Source organism: Lineus longissimus, chromosome 2 (genome assembly GCF_910592395.1).
Source record: "Lineus longissimus chromosome 2, tnLinLong1.2, whole genome shotgun sequence".
NCBI lineage: Eukaryota > Metazoa > Nemertea > Pilidiophora > Heteronemertea > Lineidae > Lineus > Lineus longissimus.
The window spans coordinates 14,828,694-14,840,339 of record NC_088309.1 but is presented as its reverse complement, the minus strand read 5'-3'; the positions used below and the strand labels follow the sequence as shown (position 1 = coordinate 14,840,339).

General features: G+C 39.9%; 1 protein-coding gene across 1 annotated transcript; it reads right to left on the bottom strand.

Annotated features, from left to right (window-relative positions):
• Positions 1-488: 488 nt before the first annotated feature.
• On the bottom strand, positions 489-1,217 carry LOC135482895 (nuclear apoptosis-inducing factor 1-like). Its single transcript, XM_064763372.1, has 2 exons — positions 825-1,217; positions 489-629 (listed from the first exon to the last, which is right to left on the bottom strand). The coding sequence occupies exons 1-2, from the start codon at positions 1,215-1,217 to the stop codon at positions 489-491; spliced, it is 534 nt and encodes a 177-aa protein (XP_064619442.1).
• Between the last annotated feature and the right edge of the window lie 10,429 nt (positions 1,218-11,646).

Below are 11,646 nucleotides of genomic sequence, written 5' to 3'. Positions count from 1 at the left end.
CCCTTATGGCTTTCGGTCGCCTTCTGCGAAACCGGCTTACTCGGCATTTTAGATCTGTTACAGAAAGAAAAACCTCATCATAAAATGTTCTGGCGGGAAAGCATCATCATTCTGTTGATACAAGATGCCTTTATTTGCCAATTTGAAGGTTAATTGCAACCTATGACGCTTTGAAGGGATCCATAAACGCTATTATGTTTATAGATCCGTGATTTGAATGAGTCTGGGATCCTACTGCAGCTATAGGGATTTTACATATCAGTCATCACATGTCGGCAAAATTAATAACTTCTTTTAGATTTGGGCGCATTTTTCCTTTGCACAGTTTCTTTGTGCGGCGAGTATTACCTGTTTATGGACTTCCCTTTGGACCTAGGCCGTGGTGGTGGTGTTGGGCTCCTTATTGGAGAATCGTATGGATTATAACGAGATCGAGATCGAGTCGGCGTTCGCCTTCTTGTAGGGATTGGTGGGCTCCTTGGCGAATCTTATAGATTACAACCTCCCCATGGACTCGGTAACGTAGGACTGCCAGCTGGTCGCAACGGTGGGCTCGGGCTCCTTATCGGCGGCGAATCATAGGGATCCTGACAAATCGATGTGGTGGATGCTGATGGCGTTTTTACTCTCTGAAAGAAAAGCGCTCGGTTTTTGTAATACATATTGACGAATTACTTTGGGCCTAAAAAGTTGATGCGAAAGTTGAAATCGCATTTTATGAGGACTAACTGATAGCCAAGGCTACATTGTAAAGTCTCGCTCTTATTATAATATCAACGCCTACTTCATACGATATCTGTAAGGTAATTTTATACAAGTCTCACCTTCGGAATGACAGTATCGATGCCAAGAAGCCCGACTATCCGTTCCTCTATTTCAGTTAAATGAGTTACATCATCGTCATCGTCGTCGTCACCATTGTCGGAGGACAAGTTCCCAGTAGCTTGAAACCTTTTTCGTAGCTTGGCCGCCTTTTTCTTTGCCTGCAGTTTCAAGTCTGCCCACTTTTTTTGCACCCCACGGAGGGAGCGGTGGCACGGTGATATTGCAATAACTTTGTCTGCAATTCCCATCCACGTGTCGGTTTTGGCTTTGTGTGTTATGGCATCGCCAAATTTATTGCTGATGGTTTTAAAATTTGCTGCCACCAGGTTCACCAACCTTTCGATTTCTCTCTGAGTAAAATTCGTTTTTCTTGGTCCCTTTTCTTCCGTCATGACTGCGTGAGATAAAGCTTGATGTGGGCAAACCCTTCTGCGACACGCTATTTTATAGGCCTCTCCGTGAATAGGCCCCGAGGAGAAATGATCACCATAGGCCTACATTACGTAAACCTGCATGCGCACATTTCATTATTACTAGTATATAGCTCACTTAACTTTACATACGTGAATAAACGTGTCTCTTTCTTACGTGACTCTTACGTGACACGTATAAAGTGTCGCCTAAGTGAACTTTACGACAGTCACTTAAGAATTCTTTGTGAATCAGCTCCCTGGCTTCCTGTTGGAGAGAGAAATACCTATGGGATATGGGGTGTATTTAGCATTTAAACACGACAAAACCTGGAACTCATGGTGAGCCATCATACATTTCCCTTCATCAGAATACTCTTTACAACAATACCGATTGCGACCATGTTTTGCCATGAATATATTTGTTTGTTTTCCCTTTTTCAAGTGCCCCTGTAACTCCACAGTGATATAAGGCACAAAAACATTGTCAATATCAGGGTCCGGTTCATAAAATGTTTGGCTGAATATCGCTTCGGAAACTTGTCGAGAGGTGTAGGCGGAAACTTGACTTGACAGCCTCAAATGGGTGCATCGCTTGTGATGCTCGTCCCGTATTGCCGAATTATACGTCAGATTCGTAGACTGCCGATACAGGTTGTCATAATCGTCATCTTTAACCTGGAGGTTTTCCTGGAGCTCGTCCTTGGCAGCCTCTAACTTATCAATCGTTTCATTCAATTTAGCCTGAAAATATCAACATTCACAATGATGAAAATGACGAGATAGTTTTCTGACATGCGGCGAAGTGAAGGCAACTATTAACCTTCATAACAGGTTCCAGGTAAAAGGCAATGTCACAAAAATAAGTAATGCAATGCAGCCAACATTTGCCTTCAACTGATTAGGCATATCATGGATAATGAAATAAGAGGGATATTACACTTATAACATGTATAAGAACTGCGGTGAAGATGTCCTGAAGTCCTGTGACCTTTTCACTTACAATTTCTTTCTTGTTAGTATTACAGGTCATCCCTTGAACTCTTTCAGCCGATGGACCATGATCAAACAGCCTCTTCTTACAGCCCATCTTAACTGCATGTGCCAAAGGCGATGCTGGGCTATCTTGCTGAAAAACATATCAACAGAAATATCAGCACTAATTTTTTTTTTCTGAAACATGAAACGTTCTAACCTACAGACACTGACACTTGGCGGCCTGACCAGTTCCACTCAAGATTTAGTTCAAAATTAGATCAAGTGGTTGGAAAACCCGAACCAAGGTATGGAGCATTGTGTATGTGTGGATTTCTATTTAACTGGTGCATGATTCAGCATATGCCTTGAACTATTATCACCTTTTCCACAACATCTATAGTACTTGGCTACTTACATGTATCGTGGCAGCTTTCAAATCAATACCAGCAGTTCCACTACCAGTTCCAGGAGGATGGATTATCTCAGGATCCTGATATGTAATAAAAAATTGCACAATGTTCACTGACTACACCAAGTAACAATCTGGATGTGATGGGATGAGGTTAGCACATTACTGTCCACCAAAATGTTTTTCATTATTATTTTAAGGTATATGTAGCCAATATTTCCCAGGGTTTTGGTACCTGCATTAAAATGAACAAAGGCTTTGTGTCTTGTTACTGATGTTGCAAGGAGCATCCTCTGCCTTCCGCTAATGTGCATAGCCAATCTGTGTCCAATAAATCAGGCACTGTCTTTGACTGCATTTAACAAGGTAACATTGAGATAAGAGTGAAAAGCTTTCAACTGACATTTTAGATCTAGCCAGATATGGGAACACAAATTTTGAACTTACATCTTTGCCAGAAGTTCCAGTACATGTAGTTGTACTTGTGCTTGCAGGTGCACTTTCATCCATTCTTTTTTGTTTTTTAGAGTCACGTTGTCGTGTTTTTTTTCATTGCCAGAGGTGAAGGTCCAGTAAAAGGAGGCTGAAAATCAGATTTGAAATTTGAGTCCCCAAATTGTAGAGAATACTTTTAACAAACACACTGACACACGGTGAGCTAACGTAGTGTGTACTCCGGGAGGTCAGGTTTGACTTAGTTCTTTCATTTAAATCTTGTACCCAAAGCCAAACACACACTTCGTTTTTTGGACTGGCGAATTTAAAAGATTTCTAAACGGACGCTGTTTACTTCCACTTCCAGGGCCAAAAAGAATTTAAAAAGGAACTATATTTATACTCACTGCAGTTTTTTTTTTCTGCTTGTTGCTACGGTTCCTCCTCATTTTTTGTGATGCACCCAAGGGTGTTGGTGGAATCATGTCAGGACTCGAAGGCTGAAATTCATAAACCAGAGGAAAAATGTCAAGACAATGCAAAAACAAAGACTTATCAAACATTAAAGTCTAAGTCACCAAATGTGATGCCAATCAACTATATATGATTGCTTTCATTTTTTGTCTGTTGTGCAAACAATAGGCCAGGCAATATGACAATATCAAACCATTTTCGGCTCGGTTACAAACTGATGCCCAGAGTGGTATCTTTGCTATAAATTTCTGATGATCAGCCTCACTGACAATGTATGAAAAGCCTCGGGCTCAGGATGATGAAATCAACAACATTTGGAACTTTTATTTGGCAATGTCTTGCACTTGCTCATGTTCTAATTTGTTCTAAATCAGTTATTCTAACATTCCGCTTTCTCATTACTCACCAAATGAACAGGACTTGACGAAAGAAGTTGAAGGGATGCATTACTTCCATTTCCATCACTGAAAATCGACACTGTACTGTCACATTTGTCATCACTAACGTCCATCATAAAACTTTTTTGTCAGTCTGAAATAAACCAAATATTATGACATAGTACAAAAAAAATTAATCGCAAGTTACTTAATTGATTTCAAGATAATCAACCCAAATTTTAGTCGAACATCTGGTTCATCTTGAAAGAGAAAACTTTCCATTTTTTCCCCTCTTAGCCAGCGTAGTTCCTGGGCTTATCCATTCTTTTAGGCCCTTATACCCCTATTTTACGCCTTCTACCCCTTGTAACAAGCACTCAATTAATTAAGGGCCTGTGGTCTACTATATAATTATATATTATTTTGCTGTTAGTGTTATATGATTTCTCTGTAGATTCTAACGCTTTTTTTTTTTTTTTTTATCATTTGTAGTCACGTCACCTCCGCACGCTGATGGTCAGGGTACATTTCCTAAGACAGATCCCTGCCTGTTTTACTTTCCTCTGCATCTTCTCTCTATCCCGCACCAGTTTATTGTATTTTCCAAACCTATATGAATGTAGTATTCATCTGGCTCAATAAACTGCTTTGAATTTGAATTGAATTTATAAACGAATCAATCATGGCCAAGTGCATTTTTGAGAGACGACTTGCCACGACTTCTTTTCGATTTATCAACATCATGATCGTCATAAACTGGCCCGATAATAGGTCTGCGTTGTTCCTTACCTTTCCTTATACTTCTGTAACACTTTACGATAAGAAAATCTAATGATGAGGGCACAAGTTTATCATCAAATCAAATCATCAAGTACGGTAAACTGTAAACACATCAATCACGTGATCATTGTCACGTGATGGGCGGAGCTGCCTCATGGTGTAACGGTAAAATCAGTCCAGGGAAAAATAATTGTCTGTTGGTCTCCCGGGGTAGGTCTGCACGATCAGCTGGTCATTTGCAATGGTGAGATCATTACGAAGGACCATCAAGTAACAACCTCTTATTTAGACCAATAGAGAATACTATGATATTGTCTTCAATACTACTTGATTATTATATGATATATTATATTATAAGGAAAACATAGTCACAACCTTAGATCATGACGAACGGATTATCATTATTCAACCTCATCCTGATAATAGACGATGAACCATCTCTCATCATGATATCACAACATGATATGATTATAGACTAGACAAGTGGATGATAACTGGATGATAAAACACATAATCTCAACCTTATATCATGACGAAGAACCATCACATAACCTCATCATCATGACAACAGTCACAACATTGCCCAATATATGATATTATCCACAAATTATTACCTGGTATAATGGGAAAAACATAGTCACAACATTAAATTATATAAGGACCATTCGACCTCATCATGATGATAACATGATATGATACACTAATACCCAATGTGACATTGTCTTCAATTAACATAGTTACAACAACCTTAGATAATGACTAAGGACCATCATATTAACCTCATTATGACTTATAGTCACTAATTTTATATAAAGACCAATATCGTCACTTATTACCTGGTATAATGGAGAAAACATAGTCACAATACATTAGATCATAAGGACCATTCGACCTCATCATGATGATATAACATGATATGATACACTAATACCAAATGTGACATTGTCTTCAATCAACATAGTCACAACAACCTTAGATAATGACGAAGGACCATCATATTCAACCTCGTCATGATAATAGTCACATTCTGATATAAAGACCAATATGGCACGGAAGGAACATAGTCACAACCTGCGATCATGAATCAAATACAATCATCAACTCATAAGTACAAGGTCACAACCAGATATGATAGCCAAATAACATTGTCTTCACTTATTACTTGATATTGTGTGAGTCACAGCCTGAGATCATCCACGCATGGTCGGTTTAAGGTAAAACCTGAGATCAGACGAAGGACCATCATATTATTCAAAATAATCTCGTTATAACAGTACTGTCATCTCTCATGAAGATCAATGTATAACTTTGTCTTTAATTATTACATGTTAGGACAACAATAGTCACAACCTTAGATAATGACGAAGGACCATCATATTCAACCTCATAGTCACAACCTGATGATTCGATATAATGTTGTATCAATATCCTTTATTTTGTTAATGAAAACATAGCTAGTCACAACCAGCAGATATCATGATCCAGGCCCATAACATTCAACCCCATGAGGATGATAATCACAGCCTAATAATGATACATATCATAATTATCTACACCTAGACCAATGTTGTTTTTATAATTGTGTTAGGTTGTGACTCTGTATAGCAAGATGAGTCAATATCTTCTTGGTTGATATGATGGCAAATGTGAGGTAGAATTCAGATGGTAGTCCCCACTCCGCCAACATCATCCTGAGGAAGGGACACCCTCAATTACTCAATTCCGCCTCGGATCAATGTTGATAATCAATGGTCGAAGCCCTATCTTCAAAACCAGTCACCAGTTGAATTTGTCGTCCCAATTGTTTTCAAATCAGAAACTATAAGACAGCCTCACTAGACTGTCAGCATGGTAATTGCGTTCCTGCCTCCCTTATCATTGGAGACTGTCACCATCAAAAAGGTAATTGCATTACTGCCTCCCTTTATCCTGTGGTATACAAGTCAATCAATCACCTGCAGTTGTATTGGATACTGTCACCATCAAAAAGGTAATTGCATTACTGCCTCCTTTTATCCTGTGGTATACAAGTCAATCAATCACCTGCAGTTGTATTGGAGACTGTCACCATCAAAAAGGTAATTGCATTACTGCCTCCTTTTATCCTGTGGTATACAAGTCAATCAATCACCTGCAGTTGTATTGGAGACTGTCACCATCAAAAAGGTAATTGCATTACTGCCTCCTTTTATCCTGTGGTATACAAGTCAATCAATCACCTGCAGTTGTATTGGAGACTGTCACCATCAAAAAGGTAATTGCATTACTGCCTCCTTTTATCCTGTGGTATACAAGTCAATCACCTTCCCTGAAAATCTTTCAGCACGGAGTGAGCAGCATTATTGTGTCAATGAAAAAACAAAAACAAGACTTGAGTTTTATTGATCTATTCATCTAAACAATGCATCCCAATGGGTACAGACAAGCACTTTAAGTACTGAATAGAAACACTGTCATTATTGCTAGCAAAATGCCCGTCTATCATGGAAATATGTTACATGTATTCATCTTCAACCCTGAAGTGCTCATTTGTTTTTCTTTCATCGAGCCCAAACCACTGTGTCACAAATGCAATGTAGTGTGGGGCACGAACTGCGAAAAGGACCACATCAGACCCACCCCCAAGGGTGACATAGGTTAGCTAATACTAGTTATAGTAGATGGCTAAGAAACAAAAGAACCCACCTGCAATCAACCCAAAAAACAAACACACGTACCAACATACATGTATATTGTACCTAATCAAAACCTACAAATTTTTCTAATGGTCAACCCATGAGACAAGACCACAATTGATTTTCCAAGCCATTTCCAGTTATTTCAAATGCCCGCCATCAAAGAATGCGTGGAGCTGTGAAACTGAAATTCGGATATGACATACGGGTTAGTCTTGCGAGTAACTGGTGCGATTTAAATTGGTGATTGACCACGGAATTTTTTTTTTAAATTGACAAGTTTGACACAAGTGGACATTTTTACCCATTTCGGCCATTTTCACTCCAAATTTGAACCACCCCCCTATGGCCAGGTTGTCAAAATTCAAAATTATTTTTTTTACAAAACAATTTATTTATATCTGTAGACTTGCCACAGCAAATATTTTTTCAATACCTCTCCAAATATGTACTTGAGAGTAAAAAACATGCACTCGTCTAATAGATAGGCCTCGACCTTCCAACCTATGAATATTCTTTAGTGGTCTTGTCTCAATGAAGAGGGATAATCTTGAGATATCAATGAAATATGCCTTTTCCCAAGCATTTGAGATGTCTTGACTAACATAACCAAGTTTCATCAAAAATGAACTTGATTTGAGCGAGCTATTAACGTTTTAAAATTTTGTCCGATACGGACAACCTACCTTATATTTCGTCTTCAAATTGTTTACAGACTGTCTTCAAGTTAAGCTCATTAACTCGTAGAATTCTTAATCGAATGGTACGATCTGAAATAGGAATTTGAAACAATTTTAATTCATGAGAAATATTCAAAAATTTCAATTTTTGGGAAAAAAGTTGTCTTTTTAAAGGATGTTCCAAGGTTGTGACAGTGATATCATGCTGAAAATGTCAAAATTTCAAATCGAACAATATTAACTTTGTCTGAAATTTGAAAAACAACAAATATATGATGCATTATAAGCATGGAAAGCTTGTTAGTAAGGTGTGAAATGAGAAAAAGATTAACCCATATGTTATCTCCCTGTCTGTCACATCCAAGTCTGACACTTCCACAACAGCAACCATTGTCATCGCTATTGTCCTATCAACATCCACCCTTTTGTAATCTCTTGTCCTTTCTTGTGTATTTTCAGTCTGTTGAAGGAAGCATCCCGAAATAGACATCTCCTAGGAGTACGATTTTAAGCAAAGAAAGACAAGTTACGAAAAGACAAGACAAGATGAGGACAAAGGCGAGGAGATTGATAGGAAAACGGGGTTGTCCGAGGCGCGCTAGGGCATCGAATGCAGCAACGAGAACAATGTTCAAGAGCTGACACGTGCAGAGTGGAGGTGTCGAGGTGGTGAGCGACGACGAACGAGAAGTAGGCCTACAACCCGCATGGAGACGACTCACGCCCCAGGAGTACGGACAGGTCACAACAATGGGACACGACGGCAAAAGACACATACCGGATATTAATAACCGTACTGCCAAGAATGTCAACTTACTACGGGTCAACATGACAGAAGACACTGATGATGAGATGGAGATACCAGATGAGACCATGGAGCATGATCACGAGAGTTTCGTTGTTCAGACAACCAAACTGATGGATGTGCTCAACGACGTTAACAGGGCCCATAGCGAATATCACGTGAACTGTCAGGCGATATTCAAATATGGAGAGGTACGTAAGCAGGGGGTGTGTTGTTCAGTCACTGTGGTGTGTGAAAAAACTGTGGTTTTGATTCGAAATTGTATAAACTTTTTGAGGACATAGACACTGGCAAGCGCGGACGAAAAGCCGCTCTTCCAAATGTTGCATTACAGATTGCGTTGCAGGACACAATGATTGGCAACGAGAGTATGAGTTACATACTGAGCATGATGGGAATCCCACCCCCCTGTAGGAGTATCATGCAAAAGCAGGCAAATAAAGTTGGTGAAGAAACAGTTAAAATGAATGTGGCCGATATGGCAGACATACGCGAGAACTTGAAAAGGATACTGCGCCTAAGAAATCAGGACGACACAGGAATCAATGTCCAAGCTGATGGACGCTATAATAGTTTACACCTCACTTCGAGGAACAAGATGGGCCGTTGTGCGAGCACAATGACTGGATTATGTGTTGAAAATGTGACAGATGAACACAAAATCATTGACATTGAGGTTAAAACAAAACTCTGCTGGATAGGGGCTGCAATGCGGGCGAAAGGTTTTGAAGTTAAATGTGGTGCCACTGGCACAAACGTTGACGAACGACACTCGAAGTGCACGGCTAACTTTCCTGAGGCAGATGCATTCAGAGAATATGATCTTGGGGTTGCATTTGCCGACACTTTTGAGAAACAGGGCCTACATGTAGAACATTTGACTACAGATGGTGATTCCAGTTCATTCAAAGGGTTAACTGATGCAACAAAAAAGCTCTTCGGCGGCTTATTCACGGTGAAGCATCAACTTGACTCTATACATTTGCATCAAGCCCAGACGCGTGCAGGACATAGAGCTGAATTCAGTAAAGGTATGTTCCCGGGACGTACTGCAGAGGAGAGAACACTGCTAAAAACAACGTTTCTGAATGATCTTAGGGTAAGGTCATCCAAGATTTTGCAATCTCTATTCAAGCGCTGCAACGGTGATCTCGACAGGATCATGGGATACCTGTATGACACTGTTGCCTGTGTTGTGAACTGTTATGGTGGTGACTGCACTGGTTGTCCACAGAACGAATTCTCACTGTGCTCAGGCACAACTGGTTCTTGGTGGCACAAATCAACACGATGGTCATCTTACGGTGAGATTCCCAAGTTTAAAATGACAGTGATTGACAAGAACTTGGTACATCTCGTTTTGGAGGTATGCCTTAGTAAAGGAGCGTTGCAACAGCTGAGTCTTGGCGTGACAACCCAGGGGGTTGAGTCCAAGAATCGAGGTCTGTCGGCCAGCGATCCTAAGATTGTGACCAGGAGCAGGAACTCAACCCCTCGTATCCATTCAGCAGCCCACAGAATGAACCATAACATAGCCGAGAGCGGGCGACGGAAACTAAAGTGGTTCAACATCGAAGTCGATACTTGTTGCCGCCCAATGAAAGCGCTCGACAGAATTGCAATGAACAGGCAGTCCACACTCAGGTACCAACGGAGTGCTAGACACCAGAAGTTAGCTGGTGTTTTTTTTAAAACATCAGGGCAACAGATTACTTCACGAAAAAGAAAAACAAAACCAGGGGTGGTGACTACAAGAAACATGTGATGATAACAATGCCGGACTTGCGAAGGAAGGCTGTCAAGAAGGCTGTTGCACGACGAGACAGACCGCCTGTACCAGAGTGGAAATGTCTCGACCCAAACAGCAGAAACTATGACCACTCCTACTTTCGGCGATCCTTCAAGATCCAACCAGCCACCAAGACATCCAAGAGGTTGCCATCACGGTAAGAAAACTTTCAAATGTCAATTCAATATAATGATATTTTCTTTCAACTTCAACATATAGCTTACCAGGAAAAATGCATTTAGGGCGGTTGCCATGGCCTGCACAGACTTTCTTGGCATTGCACCTTTTTCTACTTTGATTGACCCTTCCTCTTTCTATTGTCAAGTGCTCGACTTTCACGCACAGAGGATTATGACAAAGATGACTTATATGATAACCTGCGCCAGTTTTGAACTTCAATTCATCATGGTCACACAAAAACATTGCACGGTGTGCAGTCATTGTGACCGGCTTATCCAAAAAACTTACTTTAACAAACCCGTATGTTACCCCCCTCTTTTTTTGTTTAGCCCCCTCCCAATTCAAACAAAAACCATCACTAATAGTCTTTGCTAACATTCTCGCTCGTAATTCAGATACTTTTCTCTTGAATTCACCTGCTGAAATAAAAAAATTAGTGAAAGCTTGGTACCCTCCACCCAGCGTGCTCTGTGCCCGACACCTCCCAAAATGAAAATAACATGCAAAACAATCAACACTCTCATTACTATTCACAATTGATGATTGTTATGAAACATATCTAGCCCAAAAAAGTAGAAAAATTTGAAATTATTTGAAATTTTTTGAAAATTTCAATTTTTGGCATTTTCACTTAAAAGCCCTGTAGGACAGGGGGGGTTAAATTTGAATTTTTCTTTTTTTTCACATTTTCCAATTTCCATGATATGTCCACACATTCTCAACACATTTCAGCCAATTCAAACGGTTTTTGTGGATTTCAGAGCTCATTTACTATTTTTGACCTGTAACCCAAAACCCTCTAAATGAAGAGGGATAATCTTGAGATATC